Source organism: Electrophorus electricus, chromosome 3, assembly GCF_041902795.1.
Source record: "Electrophorus electricus isolate QZ-2024a chromosome 3, ASM4190279v1, whole genome shotgun sequence".
Taxonomy (NCBI): Eukaryota; Metazoa; Chordata; class Actinopteri; order Gymnotiformes; family Gymnotidae; genus Electrophorus; species Electrophorus electricus.
The window spans coordinates 5,144,314-5,164,560 of record NC_137499.1 but is presented as its reverse complement, the minus strand read 5'-3'; the positions used below and the strand labels follow the sequence as shown (position 1 = coordinate 5,164,560).

At 40.2% G+C, this 20,247-nt stretch overlaps 1 protein-coding gene across 1 annotated transcript in view; it reads left to right on the top strand.

Moving 5' to 3' along the window:
* The first annotated feature begins 10,175 nt into the window (after positions 1-10,175).
* Positions 10,176-20,247, top strand: part of igf1rb (insulin-like growth factor 1b receptor) — a 71,176-nt gene continuing 61,104 nt past the window's right edge. Inside the window, exons 1-2 of the mRNA XM_027024666.3 lie at positions 10,176-11,345; positions 13,869-14,432. Of these exons, the coding sequence (XP_026880467.2) occupies positions 11,252-11,345; positions 13,869-14,432 (658 nt within the window). The 5' untranslated portion in view covers positions 10,176-11,251. The remainder of the gene's footprint in view (positions 11,346-13,868; positions 14,433-20,247) is intronic.

Here is a 20,247-nt window from a genome sequence, read left to right as displayed (position 1 = left end):
AAGTGTGCGCGCTTCTCAGCGTCTCTGACTCTCGGTGTCACTCGATCTGAGAAACATGCCACAGGACCCTGAAGGAAGATCAGCCAGACACAGGCGAGGCAGATGGTGGGACTAGAGGGACAGGTTTAAGGAAAATAGGAACATTTTCCCCAACAGGGACTCACTTTAGTTAAGTGCCTCTCCACTCCATCTCCATAATCAGGCATTCTGGATTGTGCAAAAGGTTTCATCCACAAAGTTAAACTTCTCCAACACAGACATTCCTGCCTATCAAAACCTGTGCTGCTTACCGCTGTGAGTGTGAACTGCTGGAGCACCTGCTGAGAGAGGGCACCAATGAAAGGACTGATGCCTCGGCCAAGGATTCTCCAATTGTTGTCAGTCAGAGGAAAACAGATGGCAAGCACATGTGTGTTGATCTCAGAGAGCCCAGTAAAGCCACCATCATGGACAGCTAACTATAGCTGCAAATGCATGAGTTACTCTCGCTCCTGAGAGGAGCGGCAATAGTGTCATCGATTGATCCACAGAGCACATAAAATCAATCTGCTGCAGCTGGATAGCTGAGATCTGACAACCTTTATCCCACCTTCCTCCGCATTCTGCTTCTGGCAAGAACAACCCAGATACTGACCTTGAATTCACAGCCCTGCCATCTATGGCTCTGACCGCTGCACTATCTCGTGAGTTTGCCACCCCTGACTCAAATCGCATGGTTGGCCGGAGCCAGCGCTGCTGTTCCTTGAATCTTCCAAAAGCCACTGCTACCATTTTGTCAGGAAAGACACAAACTGTCTTAAGGATTAGTGTGTTCAGAGTAGCACACCTCATGGGCCAGAGCTTAACCCTGGTAGCTCCGGCCCATGAAGGTCACAAAAGAACTCTGTGCACCAAACAACAGCTGCATGATTTGTTCTGATGGCGATGGATTGGCACAGGGGTTATTGCCCAAGGCTCTTCCTGTCAACTTAGTCATCAGAGAATAGCATTAGACATTTTCCTGCTTCTCACCAACCCATGCCAGTTCCAGCTGAGTCATGGAAAATGCTGGCAATAGATGTGGTGGGAACGTTCAAGATGGTTATCTGGGAGTGCAGTTATGCAGTCGCACTCGAGGTAGAGGGTGTAACATTTTTGTAAAGTTGATAAGACACAAAAGGGATGATGAGCACTGGTGTGGGCAATAAAAGTGACTGAATAAGAAACTAGACTGTGATCTATTTTTATTGGTATTTTGAAAAAGGTGATGGTTAGGCAATCACCAATTTATATGTTGTCACTAACCACATAGCCGTAACAACCCTAAAGTTGAGTGGGTTATGTCAGTATGTAATATTTTAAATAATTTTAACAAATAAAATAAATTGCCACATTAAATCAAACTGTGCTCTTACAAGTAGAGCTGGCTGTACTTTAAGCAGTCATTCTATAGTCAACTTCATTGTGAATCAGTTTAAAAATTCCTTAAAGATTTTTAAAAGAATTAAAAGAATAGGGTGGGGGATGACATTTCACAATGCACTACAAGTCAGTCTATATACTTTGGGTTAATGTATTACTTTCTAATGATTAGAAAGGAATGAATCAGTGCCACAACAAAGCTGATTACCATGATATATTGCTTCATACCTTTGGCTTCAAACTAAGTGCTTAGCCATGCAAACACACTTACATTTTACGCAGCTGGCACACACTCTTACCCAGAGCGAATTACATATTTATAAGTACAACAGTATGTTTGCTCCCTGGGAGCCATAAAGCAGTGCAGGAAGGCCAGACAGTTGTAAGGTCTACACAGAATATCTGTATAACGCTCCAAATGTCCTCCCTGGCTGTGATGGCCTCATCAGTAGACTACCCTCAGAGATCTTACACAAGATTCAGTGTTTTTCAACTTAAAAGTATTAACAGCTCTTATGAAGATGTGGCTAGATCAGCTGTCCATCATCTCGGACTTGTATACATAGTAAGATTGAAAACGGACATACAAAATGATAAAGGACTATAGAAACTGGAATCAGTTGAGATTTTGTGGAATTCATTGCAGGAAGTCCTGCTAGCCACGTTGTACAAATTTGCTAGAAGGAAGTGACTGGTGTGTGTCATTTGAAACATCCTTCTTTCAAGAATGAGACATCCCAGCCTCATCACATTGAACATGAACAAAACAAAGGAGTGGACTTCAAGAGAGCGAGGGAATGAGGCTCAATGAGATGGGATGCGAGTGGATGCCATCCACCCAGTATAAAAAAAAAAAAAAGAGAGAGAAAAAACTAAAAACATCCTGCTTGTAAGACTGCCATCCACCTTTGGTTAATTTTGCTACATTGTATATCACCCAAGATGACTTTTATCAATATTTTACTTATATAAATCTATAATCTTTAAACCACATCATGATCCGTGGAAAACTGTTAACCTCCGTTTTGAACGCAAACAGTAGGGGGCGATCTGACCACTACGCGCCCCTACACTGTGGAGTATGTGGTTCGGCGCATGCATCCTCCGTAGTTCGGATTCAGACAGGCACGCCCCGGATCTCTACCATCCACATGCCCATAAAACTGACCACATGTCCATTGTCCATAATAGGGGGGAAATAAAACACCTATAATCTTGCAGATGATGTAGTCTCTGAGAATCTGTACTCTAACCACATATGAAACAACCCCCGACCCCGAAAAGGGAGCTGTTCCTGAGACAGCGAAGGCTTCACTCATGATCTCTGGGTTTGAATCAGAAATACATTCACTGCCACCTGGTGGCAATTCTAAAGTATTTAACTTTTTAAAGGGGGGGTTCCTCCCATATTCCAGGCCAGCAAAAATTGTACAATCAGCAAAGGTCTTTCCCATCATCTTTATTCAACCATGCTACAAACTGAACAGATTACACCAACTAGATAGGTTATTAGAAATGCCCATCATGCAGCCCACCTACACTCACTGCCCATTACACGGGTACAGCTTACATTTTACAGGTGCATTTTATTGACTGAACAATTATACACTGTAGCTCATCGATTGACACACAGTTCATCACTAGTTAGTTTCCGACTACATCATCAAAACTACAATAAACTACAATACTACAATAACGCTAGTGCATTTCCCAGGTATTGGTGTGCTCTCAAACGTTACCCGTTCTGCAGTAGTGGCATGGATTGTTTAAAGGGCAAAGCTATGCTACCCTCTGCCACGATATGTCATCTCGAACTCTTGTGAAAATTACTGGCGTTTTACAGTTACGAATATTAGCAGTTAAATGATTATTAGGTACACATGGTTTTGTCCGTCAACGGACACGCAAGTTTGCGTGAGAAACATAAATCGATTAAGATAAAGTGTATGTTTCTGAATTAAAAACGTCTATATGCATTAAATGTGGTGTTATATTTATATATGTATTTATTTCTTTATCTAACTAAATGAACGAGAATATGAATATGATTACCTGTAATCCAGACACAACTACCACATTGCCTTCTGGTTTTAAACAGGAGACTTGTTTTAAAAGGCCATTTAAAGGCACAGTTCCCGCGCGAATACAGAAAGGCACCTCACTGCCGGTATAGGAGTTCAAGCTTGCCTCCTAAGACTAGTAGCTTTGAGTGATGTATGGTATATGTTATATATGTTATATGTAAATATAACTACTTTTATAAATACATTGGGGGGGGGAGCTTAAAGGATTATTTTTTAAACTACTGTACATTATTTACACTTTGGGAGCACCAGATTTAGTAAACTTTATCTTTGTCACTAACCAGTTTACTTACTAAACTTGTTCTGCTGAGCCATTAGAAATGGTTTCAGAAGTGGCCCAGGTAATCACGCAAGTGGTTGGAAGTGGCTTTGGACAACATACAAGTTGTGCCAGAGACAGTTGTAAGCTGATCTGTGTATTGTATAGTGGGTATTGATTCTGAGCAGCCAAGCCATAGCAGACAGCTCAGGGAAGGAGTCCAGCCACAATGGAGTAAAGCGAGAGATAGGTGCAGCTGTAAAGGGAAACCCCTCACTGGAAGAGTTGACGTGACTCTCCCCAAGTTCACAGAGGACCAGGCTGGCAGACATAATAGAAAAGAGAAAGAGGCCGTCAGACAGGAACTGAGATAGAGGAACCATTTTCACAACTTTCAGCAGCAACTGAACAACCAGGACCAGCACGCGGAGAAGACTATCAGAGGGACAATCACCCAATCAGCAGAAAAGGAGGATCAGCAGTCATAACAATCTGGCTTCAAGGAGCTGAATCTGCATCTGCTCACACCACTGGACGACCCTGAAGTTGTCCTGGCCACATCTGAATGCACTGAAAGGATATGCTGTAGGCAAAAAGAGAACTGGGTTGGTTTGGTTGGTTTTCCCAGTTAACAGGAAAAGCCAAGTGCACATACAGGGCTATGACTATGTTAACATAATAACTATGGACAGTGAGCATGCAGAAAACATTAAGGTCACCTTTCAATATCCCACTAGATATGTTCTGCCAGATGTTTTATTCATTAGGGAAGCATGATGGGCAGCATGTTTCCATCTCATTGCTAGGGTCTTGGGTTCGAGTCCCTATCTGGGTAGAGTTTCCATGTTCTCCCTGTGTCTGTGTGGGTTTTCTCCGGGGTCTCTTGTTTCCGCCCACAGTCCAAAATCATGGAAGTTAGGTTGATATTCTAAATTGTCGTGTGTGTGTGTGTGCATGTATGTCCAGTGTTCCTGCCCTTCCCTGTACCTGATGCAGTCCCCCAGGGGCTGTTGTATCTGATTTAGATTACACAATGCACAAATTGGCTGCTGCTTCTCATTGGTGTGCCAGTGTTTGTAGAAAGCTGATATCTGTCTGTAAAGTGTCCTTGAGTCTGAGAAAGGTGCTATGTAAATAATAATAATAATTAGCTGTGCAGCCTGAGGAGGAACTGCTAGAGTTGTACTTTGTGGGGTCAGACCCAACCATAAAACGATCAAGGAAATCTATGATGTGATGATTGAGGTAATGTTTTCACCAGATGCAAGTGTGAATCAATAACAGGAATCTCCAGATGGCAGAGGAGACAGCAGATGAGCCTTTATTTCCACCAGAACCCTGTGACTACTGCCGTGACCAGCAAGTGAGCCCTGAATCTGCAAGGGATGATGGGTGTTTTGCTCATGCCTACAATAAATCCTATTTTAAGAGCGGAGGTTCCCCACCTGCTGTACCTCTCAGATTACCTCAGGGTGATAGGCCTGTAAAAAGGACCAGTAGGTAAGGTATAAGGTGTGATTGTTGTGAAGAGTTAGGTCATGCCAAGCCCTACTGCCAGAAAAGAAAAATAAGACCAGCTGTTATGTTCAGTCCTGATACTAGATCCCAGAAAGAAGCTTGAACAGGGGGAATCAAGCCCTTCAGTCTCAGTGCTAGTCAGTGGCCAATGCAATGTAACTGGTAACACTCAGATGTTGGTCAGGGAAAGTCTGGTCTCTAGAGTGGAATGAGTCATACCTTGGTAGGGGTGTATTTAACAGTAATTATCAAAACTTTTTTTCTAAAGGTAGCTCTGGCAGCACAGCTGCTATACTGACTAGTTATTGAACAGATTCTACCTGTCATATTAAATCTACTCCCTAAAACACATGTAGTGTTTGGTAGTGACCAGAGCAGAGAGTGTAAAGTTTCTTATAGTTTTACAGTGTTCTATTTGTATTTGTTCATATTTTTGTATGTTATGATGGTTTAGCAGTGCTGCCTTGGGAAAGACCTGTTGCAACAGATCACACATCCAACTAAGACGAAAGAATATATAAAAAATATATGAAAAAAAATTAAAATTAAAAAATAAATATATATATATATATATATATATATATATATATATATATATATATATATATATATATATATATATATATATAAGGATAACAGGTGGACAGATGTGTGCCAAGGTGAGCATTTCATTATTCACAAAATATTTTATTAGATTTTATTATTCTATGATGCTGAAAGACTGACTGGTAATGTGTAGATGTATAAAAATGCTGCAGCATAAGTGAATAGTGTGGTGAGCTTTAGTAAAACCTGGCAGGAACACCTGTCAGATTTCCTGGACATGCTATACCGGACCTGGACAGCCAGTCTCACGGCTGAAGTGCACCGTTATTCAGAATCAGACTGATATCTGGGCTATGTATTCTTTAATGGGCTTAGTGGACATTTATTCATTCAGCATATGGAAGACCAGGTGCTGTGTTACTGCAGGAGATCAAAAGTAAACCAAGACCAATGGCTTTTATAAGCAGCATGTTCTGTACTCATCAGTACAGAAAGAAGTAAATGAGCAATCCTTTAGGAAGACACTTCAAGCATGAGACTGATCACAGTGCTCTCATATGGTTGGACAACATGAGCGACTTCAATACAAATATTATCCAATGGTACTTGTCTCTTGAGCCCTTTAGATACACTGTGAGGTGCAGGATAAGAACTTCAAACAAGATTGTGGAGTCTTTATCTCGAGCTGCTGAGGAAGTGCTCACGCCCCTTCCATCAGCTGGAGATGAGGAAGGAAATAAGCTATATGTGTTTTTATTTCACTAAATGAGAGAAAAGATTTATATGATCATGATAAATATGTAATACAGACACAGCTGCCACCTTCCCTTCTTGTGTTAAGAAGGAAAACAGTAGCCTTGTTTAAAGGTTATTTAAAAGTATACTTCTCAGCACAAATCCAAGAATGCATCCAACTTCCAGTCTAGGAACTACAGTAAGCTTGCTGCCTAAGACTGGGAGAAAGTTTTGAATTGTATATGTGAAAATTTAATGTGCATTATTGAATAATATTATGGCTCTGGCCCAGATTTTGAATTATTGATTTGGACTTGCTCTGGATTGATTTAATGACTGGTTGATAAGCTTTGTAAATATTTGAATATACTGAACTACTTTTGTGTATAGCATTTTGGGGGGGGGGGGGTTATTGCAAATACTACTGCACAGTATCAATACTGCGGGAGCACTGAAATTAATTATACTTTTGTCATTAACCAAAGGTTACTTATGAACTTCTTTCTGTCAGACCATCATTTCTCAGGATTTTGTGTGTCATTGTCACTGTTGGGTTGAAATCACCCTTTTGTCCAGTAATATCCTACCAACAAAGATTCTGAGGTTAGAAACTATAACCGAATACCTACATCATGTTTCTTATAAATTGGCACTTAAGTGTATTTACAATGGTAATTTGACAAGATCCTGAGGTCAGAAACTATAAGAAAATACTTACAACATGTTTCTCATTAATCAGCAGGTGAGTATATTTACAATGGTAATTTGACAAGAGGTGGGTTAGCTCAGATATCAAGCCTAATTTGAGAAAACAGGATAGAAGGTAAATTTATTAGAAATGTAAACATGCCTAAGGCCACAAGAGTTAATTATGCATTACTCAACCCAGTGACAGAGATTGCAACAACAGAGATTTGCTAAAATATGCAGTCCTCTGATACTACAGCAGCCTTCATTTCCAGACTGTTTTATGAATGTAAAGTCAGCCTTTGTCTTCTAAAGAATCAGACAGCATTGCATGGGTGGGATGGGGTGTATTGCCATCTTCCTTTGCCAGTACAATCTGTGACTTGTAATAGAAGAGACAAATATATACATATTGAGGCTTGCAGAGACAGAGTTGGTGAATGTGCTCTCCCTATTAAGTAGTCAGGGGGCTTCCAAAATGTGTATGTAGTGCATATCTGTAAGAGCCTTGCTAATATATAGAATGTCCCCATGTTTCTTAATCCTTTCTGCCTTCTCACAATTCTGGAATTTCATGCCACGCTTACCCTGTATCCTTCACCGCAAGTATACCATTGCCCCCTTCTGGCAGTGTATAGGTGACTACAAAAAGTAATTTACTTTTGTATGTTTTAAGTAGCTTTTAAGCAGCCATATATTTACAGCTAATAAACACATGTGCAGTTATGTATATTCAAGGCTTCTGCTTGCTGAAAATTAATTATTTATTATGCAGTGGTTGCAAACATCCTGAAAATGTATTCTTTTTTATTTTGCACTTTGTTCAACATGCACATTATATATAAATATAAAATAAGAAATCTGAAACAGTCTAAACAGTGAATTGTATAAGGTTTCTGCTTGTTACTTTGACCTACTTTGAAAACTTTATTACATATTACATGCAGCCAACAGCTGTGTGTGTACAGGGTATACTCATTTCTTTCCTTGATAATCTTTATAGAGGTCTATCATTTGTGTAGAATATTTTTGCAGTACACTGTCCCTTTAAAATAAATGTAAGCAATGACGCATGTATTAACTGAAATGAAAGATTTTAACAGCTCTTGGTCAAGTTCCCTTATTACAAATATAGGTGACTGAGTCAGCCCAACCAAAACAAGAATTACTTCTTATTTACTTACACTTGCCATCATCAAAGTTTTCACAACCCCCAAGATGTGTCTTATACATGTCATGTTTGCAGATCACTTTTAATGCCCACCCCTCCAAGACATCTCATCCCACATTCCATTCCTCTTGAGAAAACAAACAGCCACTCATTAGCATGTGTGAACTGCTGGTGATAAACACACTGATTTCCAATTGAGTGCAGGGGGGAAGAATGAATCCAAAAAGGGACACTTGAAGTAGGTGGGCCTGCCCACTGTCTCTATGAGGGCTTTTTATGAGGACTTAGCAAATGTAAGTGGACAGGCAAAACATCAGGGGGAAGGGATGGTGGTGGTACAGTTTGTGCTTTTTGAATGTTCACTGTACGTGTGGTCTTGGGTGGCCTCGGATGTTCAGTCCATTGTTTAATGTGTGTTGGAGAAAGAGAGAGAGAGAGAGAGAGAGAGAGAGAGAGAGAGAGAGAGAGAGAGAGAAAAATGTGTTTTCTCTCCCTTTTGTTCTGATTTCTCCTGGTAATTGTAGGAATGCCACAGAAGCTTAAACGTGTGTGCCAAAATTGAGGTAATCTGAAGCATTATAACAATTATTTTGTACTCTCCTCTATAGGCTGATAAAGAAACTGTCATTACTGAGATAATCAAAAGTGTCACAGATTATACTCCAGCAAAAAGGCCTTTCTTGTTTCATAACAGAGAGGACCACCAACATTCAAGCAGATTTCACTCTACTCCTCTCTGGAGGAAATCTTCCTGTATACTGAAATATGTACAACAGTTGAAAATTGTTCATTGCTGTATCTTTTTTGTTTCAAAATTTTTCTAAAATGTATTTATTTAAAATAGAATTAAGAAGAATGGTTACCAACAAGTTATGAAAGTAAATAATACCCCCACAAAATATTTACTATATTTAAAGTATCAAAAGTACTCTTATTGCATTTGTTACTCTATCCATGAAGGTGAAATGTGATCATTTGTAAATGGTTATTCATTATCTAATGCGTCTGTTTCTATAACTCCCAAAGAGTGAACTACTGGTTAGGTTTGCTGGTGAATAGTGACTGTCCTGTGCACTCTCCTATGCACTCATGGTTCTGTGACTCAACTGTGTTATGCAAATAACTATCTAAAGACATGCACTCACGGCCATCAATACACGTTTTCTCTAGTTATCACTTTGGAACTTGTTTGCATAAGGTTTTACACTACTTTGCTTTTATTGGGCACTATACAGTGTGAGCTTCTAGAGACTTCTTTTGTATAATTTCTCTAGGTCTTAATATTTAGACAGAATTGAAGTACTCCTTGCCTAGACCTGTAATAGATCAGGATTAGCCTACGCTAATTCCTCGGTCTTGCAGCTTTCTCCTACAATCAACCTTGCCAGAGTCCAACCGTGACTGATCCACGTATACCTTTCCTTAACTGTATATTGTGTTTTGTCGGCGTTTTTCAAATGCCAAACTACTGGAATGCTTTATGGATTCTATACTAGCTACAAAAATGCAGTGGTGTCTGCTGGGCTCCTTCACGTGAAAAATCATAATCGAATAATACTAAGATAACGTCAGAATATTTTTTGTCATTTTCCTTTCCAAGAAAAATATTTTTTTGTTCCCAGAGGGGAGCCTATTTATTTTTTCATGACTGGAAAACTGACCAGAAAAAACAGGACTAGGCCAAATCCCTTTTGTAATCCATTCCGGTTTTTCCTAGCGCCTTTGTCCAACGTAACCTACTAACGTGTGTGTGTGTGTATCTGTGAAAGAGAAATCGAACCTTGTTTACAGCGACAATTCATCGGAGCCGAGGTGGAGATACGGGACATAGAGTTACCTACTACGCGCTTATCGGAGATGATGGTGATAATAGCGAAAAGGATATACGTATATATCTGTCAATAAATACTTATTTCAGTACGAATGCAGCATACCATACCCGTTTCTGTATGAAAAATAGAGTAGCTAGCGTGCTTGCTAACGCACCAATTCAAAATATCCTAGCAGACGGAGTAAGAGTAGATACCAGAGAGGGTGGGAGGGAGAAAGGGGGCTGCAGTTGACGAAACCATTTTAAGACCGACGGATATTTTTTGCGTCTTTCCTCATCTGAGTAGCTCTTAAATTTAGGACGATTCGCCTTTCCACTCCTCTAGTGAAAACTAATCACCCTGCCGCCTATGAAGATCTAGCACCCCTTTCGCATCCACGTCTCCCGAAGCTAGCTTCCTAGCTCGCTGGTTCCCGTTAGCTTGCCAGGCTAGCTCGCAACGGGGTTTATTTCATTGGCTTGGGTGGCTAGCCAGTTCAGCTATCTTAAAAAAAAAAAAAAAACCACTGTCGACCAGACTGCGCGTCCTCAGGTTGTGAAAGAAATGGAGTCTGAAGATGCGGGGTTTCAAATCGATGCGTCGAGTTTTGGGGTTTTCGGACATACGTCGTCTAGGGTCGCTCAGCAATAGTAAACACATCCGAACATCCCTAACGGTTATACGTCCCATGCTGAAGAAAAAGCGAACCAAATTGGTTAGCTAGCTTGGCTAACTGGATTGAGAGCCCTTCTACAGCGGATTCCGAAGAAATTCCTACACACACGAGAAGGCAATAGGACAGCCAGCTATCGGCTAGCATTACTATCTCTTAGCTAGCTTGTATGTCCATTCTTAGCTGAAACCCAAGTTTTGCCAAGAAGACGCCAAGCTGAGCCACTCGGATAATAAAAGCTAAAGAATTTACAGAAATTTTTGTATTTCAAAAAAAGACTGAAGAACGAACCAACCCTAGCTGGCGGGTTAACTTCTAAAGTGTCAAAACCATTTTTTCCTTACTTTTTACCAAGTGTTTACAGGAATGAAGTCTTGGACAGCACGGAATCTTTTGACCTTGTTTTGTGGTCTGCTGCTGCCCCTCACCAGTCTTTGCCAATGGCCCGCAAATGACGAAAGTAAGTAAGTCAGCGACTGGAAGTTGAATAATGTCCCAAAATAGTTACAGGTAGCCATCTATCTGGCTATTGGGAGAGAAAATCAGTTGAAACGTTGGTTTTAACCTGTGACTTGTGTCTGACTGTAGTTAGGACTTAAAAACAGCAATTATCTTTTTCATAACAATTGTTTATTTATAAAGAGTTGGTATTTTAATAACCCCTTTTCTTCTCTAGCAGATTTTTTCTAAGAGGAAAACATAACTAGGAAAACCTAACTGGTCAAAGGGATAATTACTGTGTTTTCTCTGTGTTACACACTGCATACCAATATTAGTTTAGCTATAAAGTGGGATGTAGGTGATGTCCTATTACAAACACGAATGACCTGTAAGGGATGTATGTCAAATAACTCTTGGCTGTAGACAGGTACTCCATAACACTTGACAGCAAATGCAAACCTCAGGTAATGGTGTTCCCTAAGCACCAGCAAGGTACATGCATGAATCAGTTAAAACTGGTGAGTTTCATGTAAGCTGTATGATTAGCTGAGTCATGCCAAATGTTTCTACTTCTGGACTTCTGACTTGGTTACCAGCAGGCAACAGTCTGAAAACAATCTATTTGGATAATTAAAAAGGTTGTCAAAATAGCCTAAGATTTGAACCTTTGTATTGTTCTTGATTACGTGATGAATAATGTAGTATGTAATGAAATGTTTTTCCCAATTAATCAATCACTCTGGATTTTTCCTACCCTTTAAACCTATTTGATTTATAACTCAAGTTTGATGCCTCTTGGGCATAATCACTGGTTAATACCTTTCAATTGTTATGTTTGTTTATATGTTTTAACTCTTGGACCAGTGTCTGACAATAAATGAATTTGTATGAACGTATAGGCCTACCCTTGGGGATGTCTGCTGGCCATGCAGGTTAGCTGCATTGTTATGCTAGTACAGCTTTACTCTGTTTAGCCTAAGTAAATAGCACAGTGACCGTTTACTGCTCTTCTAGGATCGTGTTCATCTTAATTGCGTCGATGTACAATATGCATTGCAAGATTGTTTTTCTAATGCTAAGTCGTGGAGAAAACAACCACCATTAATTCAAAAGTGGGACATTACATTTATAATCACCTCTGTGTATTTTGTGTGTACTAGTCCCAGCAATGTACATTATGTTGTCTCCTTAAAGTCATTAACCTGGTCAATGCTGAGGCAAAAAAGCAATTTTGCTTTTTCCTTCATGTTTTGCCACCACAAAATTTCCATGTTTCCAAGTAAACTGCAAACAAGACTCCCTGATTCATCCAATTCATCAAGGAGAAAAAAAGTACAGGTTTTAAAATAGAACATGTAAAAACACCTTCCCTAGCCAAACAGACTTGGTTCTGTTGATTGGAAGAGTGAGCAGTTTGTGAAGCATGTGTAATGGGGTTTTACTGTTAACCCCAGTGGTTGCAGGGCAGCGTGGCAGTGGAGGTCCTCTGCTGAAGACCAAAGTTTAACTTACCTTTTGGTGCAGGCCAGAGAAAAGATTCCCAGTGTGGCAGATATATGATCTCTGGTTTTCATGCTTGAAACCAGTTGACCTCTGTTCTTTTTTTAACCTTCATTCTTTTGCAAATTCCATGTTTCCCAAGTTATAATAATGAACTTGTTTTCCTTTACCTTAAGATAAGTTAAGCCTTTGTCATTCTCCTGAGATTAACACACTCACGTAGCAGCGAACATGCCAGTACATGATTAGCTTTTGCACCCTCTGACCTTTTGTCAAATCTTGTTCATCTCATGTTTAATTTTTTCAATTGGTTTTAATTTCTGCCAGGCCTATAAAAACAAATCTGAAGAATTGTGATTGTAAATTTAACTGCATCTTCATAATGATAAAGTAACTACTATCTAAATTGGCTTATAATTTTTTTGACTTTATGTACATAGGACATGGTCTTTCTTAAGTGGAACTGGCAGATATGTCATATAGGTCTTTATTACAGCATGTCAGTTGTTATTTTTATATTCATCACCCATTACTTTCCTTACCCTAAGTAATGTCTAACTGCCCGGCATGGGCTGCCATTGTTTATTTTGGCATTTAGTCTTGCAGGTTTTTTGTGTGTTAATTCTAAACAATGACATCAATGATTGACCTAGCTTTCTAGTGCCAAAAGCCTGTTACCTATAAGAGTTAACAGTGGCATGCCAGGCCAAGGTTATCAAATGTAAACAAAAGGTTTGGAGTGCCATCAAAGCAATAAAGATAGTGCTGTTTGCTCAGCAGTGTGAAAATGAGACACTGCAGGCAGACTTGGTGTTTTCAGACAACCAGCAGAGTGATGCACACTTTTGTTATTCAGACCGTATTCTTGTTCTTGCCCCCTTTGCAATATAGGCTGATGTAGATATGGTTAACCCTTTGTTTTTCACCAGTGTCGTTAACATGTTAACAGTCTGTTTGATTCATAAGTAGGTTTGTGAGATGATGGTGCAGTATTTAGGGTTGCTTGAGCATGCTCTTAAAATGTGTTGCTTTCCTCCACTAGTCTGTGGTCCAGCCATTGACATTGGAAATGACATCAGCGATTTCAAGAAACTGGAGAACTGTACAGTGGTTGAGGGCTACCTGCAGATTCTCCTCATTGGAAACAAGAACAACAACCCCAACCAAGATGTCTTCCGCACACTCAGTTTTCCCAAACTGACTATGATTACTGACTATCTTCTCCTCTTCCGTGTTTCTGGGCTGGACAGCCTGAGCACCCTCTTCCCAAACCTGACGGTCATTCGAGGCCGCAATCTCTTCTACAACTATGCCCTGGTCATTTTCGAGATGACCAGCTTGAAGGACATAGGCCTGTACAATTTGCGCAACATCACTCGAGGTGCGATACGGATCGAGAAGAATCCAGAGCTCTGTTACTTGGATTCTGTCGACTGGTCTCTCATTATGGATGCCGAGTTCAACAACTTCATTGACGGAAACAAGCAGTCCAAGGAGTGTGGGGATGTTTGCCCAGGAATCATGGATGATAACCCTGAATGCATCAAGACCAGCTTCAATGATCACTATAACTACCGCTGCTGGACCTCCAACCACTGCCAGAAAGGTAAGTGCAAGTGGAGCTTTGAGTTAGTTACTGGCTTTTATTAATAATGTAATGCATATCCGCACACTTTCTGTACACTTGAGTTTCCATTTTAAATGTGTATTTCCTCTTTCTTAATAGCATTATTACCCGTTTCTTTGGTTGTTTCCTGTTTTCTAATTCTCTCTTCTGAGTGGAAATAATGGTGTGTTAGGTCCATCACCTCATGTCTGGTTGTTTTTTGAGTAAAAAAAAAAAAATTTGACTGCATTAAATCTAGTTGAAAATAAATAGGGAATCACTTAAAATTCATCATTAGTTAAAAAGGAGGAGGGGTATTCAGAATTCATCCTCTCTTCCTTGTAGGCCACATAGTCGTAACTAGATTTGCATTAGATTTACATTGTTTTTTTTAGATTTGCATTACTAGACTGAAGTTCAATTGCAGAACTCATTGATAGTGACACACTGTTGTTTGGATTCTTTGTTCCAACACATTAGAACTGAAGTTAAAGTACACATTGCCAGATTTAATTCAAGGCTATGTATGTGCGCACTGGAAGAACTGTATAAGTATGACAGACCTTTATATACATCGCTGTCCCATTTAAGGTGATTCAGTGTAATAGGACTGCCTAGTTGCTTCCTGGCTGTGTGCCATTTTGTCTTTGGTCTACGCACAGGTCTAGAGTTGATTATGCATTTATAATTTGCATCTGAAGAATATATTCTTTGAGAACCAAAGAAACATTAATGCCAGTAAAACAGACTATCATAGAACTGGAAAATCAGATTAAATAAATCAGGAAAAACAATAGAAAAATCACTTGTTTGGGTCACTTATAAAACAAGAACACGCTGGCGAGCTTTGCAATAGCAAACAACCTGGTAAACCACAGTAGTGGATGGCCAAAGCATTCATTCAGTCGTGGAAGAAAAAAAATCTCATAGACATGTCAAAGAATGTCATAAAGAGAAAATCCACCAGTGTTAACAAGTTTTTTTAAAAAATACGTAGAGAGGTTTTAGAGTTATGCAACACAATATTATGGACAGATGAGTTGAAGAGTAACCGTTACCAGAGCAATGGCAAGAGGAAAAAACCCTGAAGTGCAAAACACAGCATGGGCACATATGGGTGCCGGTGGAACTCTCCAAGTTGGCTTTATTGATGAGGTGAATGCCGACAGCAGCAGGGTGAGTTCTAAAGTCAACCGAAGCATCGTTCAGAATGTTTCTGGCTGGCCAAGTCAGTCACCTGACCTGAATTCCACAGAGCATGCATTTCCCCCACCTTCATCAGTGAAGATACCCAGTATTTGGTGATGCATCTGGGTTACAGACTTCAGGCAGCCATCGATTGCGAAGTATTTGCAACCTAAGTACCAAGTTCCTGTCAGTAGGAAAGTTTTTGCAAACTAAGTACATGACAATTATCAAATATTATTTATTAATTATTTCTCAAATGGTGTCCTCGGCTGGGGTAGTATTTTGGGCTAATATAGGCTCCCCCATTTCAGATGTAAATATCCCCAAATTACAGCTGACACCCTGCACTTCATCCATGTGGTCATTGTTTAGTTTCAAATCCAGTTCCAGAGTACAAAGCTATAATAACAGATATGATTGCTATCCAAATCCTTACTGAACACACTGCATGGGGAGCCTAACTTTTCACCTGAGAATTTGCACTTGTACATCTTGAGCAAATGTGTTCAGCTGGTCTCTTCCCAGAGAACCTTAGTGTGTGAACTTAAAAACAGGATCATGAGCATAGCACAGTTGCTTCATCGTAGGACACAATCATGCATCATCATATTATATTCCTCCTCACATCCCTTCTTTAACCCTCCTGTTGAAATTGAATGCAATCCTTGGTTTTAGTGTCAGATGAACTCCATTATCATTTATCTTTCAAAAAAATTAAAAATTAGTTTTCCACCTGTTTAATCACAGCTGTTCAATATAAGATATAATATGATTGACAACAGATTAAACAAATAATAATTTAAGATTCAAATAATAAAAAGTACATATATATTTAGCATATTAAATTAGGGTTAGTTAGACTAAAATTCTGAACATTGCTTGTTACTTAAAAAAATCACAAAAAACACTTGATTTCTTAATAGGACAGTTACATTTATATATATGTATATAAATGTGTGTGTGTGTGTGTGTATGTGTGTATATATATATACACACACACACACAATGTTGCACTTTGCTTGCACAGCTGATGAAGGATCTCTATCCGAAACATCTTGTTTCACTGGAAACTGTACTTTACTATAATTTTAAATCTCTCTCTCGCTTTTTATATATATATATATATATATATATATATATATATATATATATATATATATATATATATATATAAAATAAAACGAATATAAACATGATTGTATGTGTGTGCATGTACGCATGCATACTTTGCAGATGTAACGATTGTATTTTTACAATAGTAGTGCTGGCAGTGTTTTTCCAAGTGCAGACCTGCATGTTCCATGTATAGCAGGGCTGGGCATCACATGTCACCCATATTTTACTGCCGCTGGTTTTTTGTTGTTGTTGGCTTTTTTTCTTTCTTTTTTCCCCCTTTGTTTTGGTTCGCTTAGCATCTAATGCCTTTACGGATAGTACCCATTACGTGGAACCAAGGCATTCATGCACAGTAACGTTGAGCCCAGGACCGTGAAGCAGGGGGTGACTGCTGACTTCACCCAGACATGTGTTACTGCAGCAAGGCCATCACAGTCCTGTTTCTCTGATATTAAAGCATTCAACTCTGGAGGAGATGGGGAGTGACTCCAGTGACATTCTTTGCTGGAGATGTCACTCTTCCAGTGTCAGCATTCCCCAGGCTGACTCTTGCCATACATCTTGCTAGCCAAGGTCACCGAGACAGTGAAGGCCTCCCAGTAGGTCAGATTAACAGTGTACTACACACGCCTTCCCTCCAGTTTAGATATCATAGGGATGAATATTTCTCTGACTATGACAAACAGGTCTGATAAGAAAAGAGGGTTTTTTGACACTGTTAAAATCATATCTTGGTGATGGAGACTGTGGGGGCTGTCTAACTCTCTACAGGAGTATCATTCTCAGCTTGGTCATCTTCGCCAGAGGAGGATGGAGAATAATCAGGATTCTCCTCTGCATTTCATTCAGGTCTCTGATACTGTCAGGAAGCTGTAACAGCCTTCATCTACAGTACAACATCCACCTCTCTCCAGCGTTGGTGTAATCAAAAATGACTAAACAGACTTGCATGCAGCCTTTTTTTTGGTTTGTTTTCCCTAAATCCCATTTGTGTGCGTTCTTGTGCGGGAGTCATAAACTTGCATGAGTTATTGTGGTAATTGGCATGGTAACTGCAGAAAATGTCATTTTAGAACACTAGCATGTAAAAGCTGTCTGAGAATGAAAAATGGAGGGAAGGACAGATCAAAACAAAATGGAAAAATAGCAAATAAAAGGGAAAGAAACCTGAATCAGATTTTTAGTATTTTGAGCATTAGCACTTGAGCTCAAATTGACCCTCAACAGTCTTGGGTATTCAAAAAGAATGAAGGACCTCCCTTTAAGCCATCAAAAATTTAAAAAGTTAAGAGTTTTATAGAAATGTCAGACTCTCCATGAGCTTTAACTGATGAAACACAAAGCAACTGTTCAGCATTTTAAGTTCCAGAAAAGTCAATATGAAGCACTAACCCTTTCAGCAACGACATTACGAACTGCTTTAATATTTTTTCGCATGTAGTATGAGGAAAATTAGAGATTGCGGAGCAGGTAGCGTGAGGTTGGTGAATACGGGCTGCTGAAAGTTGCCGTCAGCCGCTGTTGAGGCCTTCATGGGATGTTCCTGTGGCAGCCACGGTGCCGTGCTCGGAGGGGAAAATACTTTAGCAGTTCCTCCTTCCTTCCATATAATTACCTTGTTTTTCTTGGACACAGATGTTTCTTCAAGGGCTTTTGGTGGTTTCCAGCCAGTCTGCCTGCCCTTTCTTCTCTCTCTTTCTTCGTTAATTACCCGGTCAGGGTTCACTGTCCACCAGGCCACCCCTGCACTTGAGCAGCGCTTCTAAGTAGGTAATGCTTGCTGCTACGCATTCGCTCTGCATCTAAGGACGGAAGCAGTGCACAATTCGGTAATGCGATCCAGTTAGCAGTGTTTAGTGCCCACATGCGTAAAGTGTTTTGAGTGGAGGGGCCGAGTGGTCATCTTGCATTTCTGACCACAGTAGAGTGAAGACAAACTGATTTTCAAACTTCACTTATAAATTTTATCATCCTAAAAAATTGAGGACTTGCTTTAAATGTACTGTAATGTTTATTTTTCTCACATGCATGTGGTCTAGGCAGCACAGCTTAGGCATTGTTTAAATCCAGTTTTCTGAAATGTTGAGGCAGGAATGAGATTTTGTTTGTTTGTTTTTTAATGTAGGTATCCATTCACCCAAGTTACTTTTATCAATTAAGATTACTTACAAGCTAAATGTGGCTAAGTAATAAGTTATTTATCTTATAAAAGTGTCATGCACCGGCTGTAGTTTTTTTGTTTCCTAGTGATGTTAATTATAATCAGATGTGATCTGATGCCGCTATACGATCTGATCTGTCAACAGAAAATTGCAAGTTTGTACGTTAACGTGTATTAAGCACAGGGTGTGTTGGGATTCCCAAGTCCTGGAATAACATATATTTAAACATGTCATACAGTTAAAACATTGCAAACTTGACTACCTGTGAAAGCTCAAGCCAAGTGGGTCTCAGCTCTGATTGACACGTGTGTCATGGTTCGGTAGTCAGCCTGAGGCATTGAGTTGCTCACACAAGCCTTGTTTATGCCTTTTGTTTAACCCACCAAAAAAAAGTGTACATGTGTAGATTCTTTCTTTGATGTTCTTGTGTGGTTTGCAAAAAGTCAGTCAACTCTGCCTGTTGTCCTGCTCAAGTGGGAGCAGCCCCAGTGGGGGGCCCAGTGGGGGGCCCGCTAGGGGGGTGGGGGTAAGCTCACATCGTTTAATGAGCTCTCTCTGAGTGATCTCATCCTCTCTGCATCGACACCGGAAATGTTCGACTCCCAGCCTGTGCGAGGAGAGGAAAGGACGGGGGTAGGAGGGGGACGGGGGGGGGGGGGGGGGTTCTCGACCAGAACTGCTGACCAGAGAGAGGAGAGTCTTGTTTTAATTACCGGCCGTTTATCTGCCCACATGTTAAAGGCTGCGTTTCTGCATGGCCGGCCGGTCCAATGGTGTGACGTCTTGTTGTGCCCGCCTGTGCCCTGACTCGTACCGCATGCTTCATTAACCTCTCCTTGTGAAGTGACAGAACTCTCTCTCCGGCTCAAGTGTTGTGGCTACGCTACTCAGTGCCGTGCTCAAGGTCAAAAAGGACTGTCTGCCAACCTGTGTGTGAGGGAGGGAGAGAGAGAGAGAGAGAAAAAGAAAGAGAGAGTCTGCACCACATGCAAGACATTTCATCATAGAGATACTGTCCACATTACTCATCAGATTGCAGATGCCTACATTAGATTGTAGAGACATTTGTGTTATTTTAGATAATTGCCCATAGATGCATCACAAATGCCTCTCTTCTAGCATTTAGCCAATTGGTTACATGGACTCCAAGCTGCTGATTCAGTTTTGGTGTCCAATTCAGTGCAGTCATGCTTTTTCGTGCTCTGCTGTGGAAATTTTGCACGCCATCAAGAGTCATAGTTTGTAGATGTTGCCGGGCACAGAAAAGCAGCTTCCAATGTTCCAGCTGAAAGCTAGGGAAAGTGTGTTGCTTTAAGTGGGCATACAAAGGCAGGAATTAAGGCTGACTT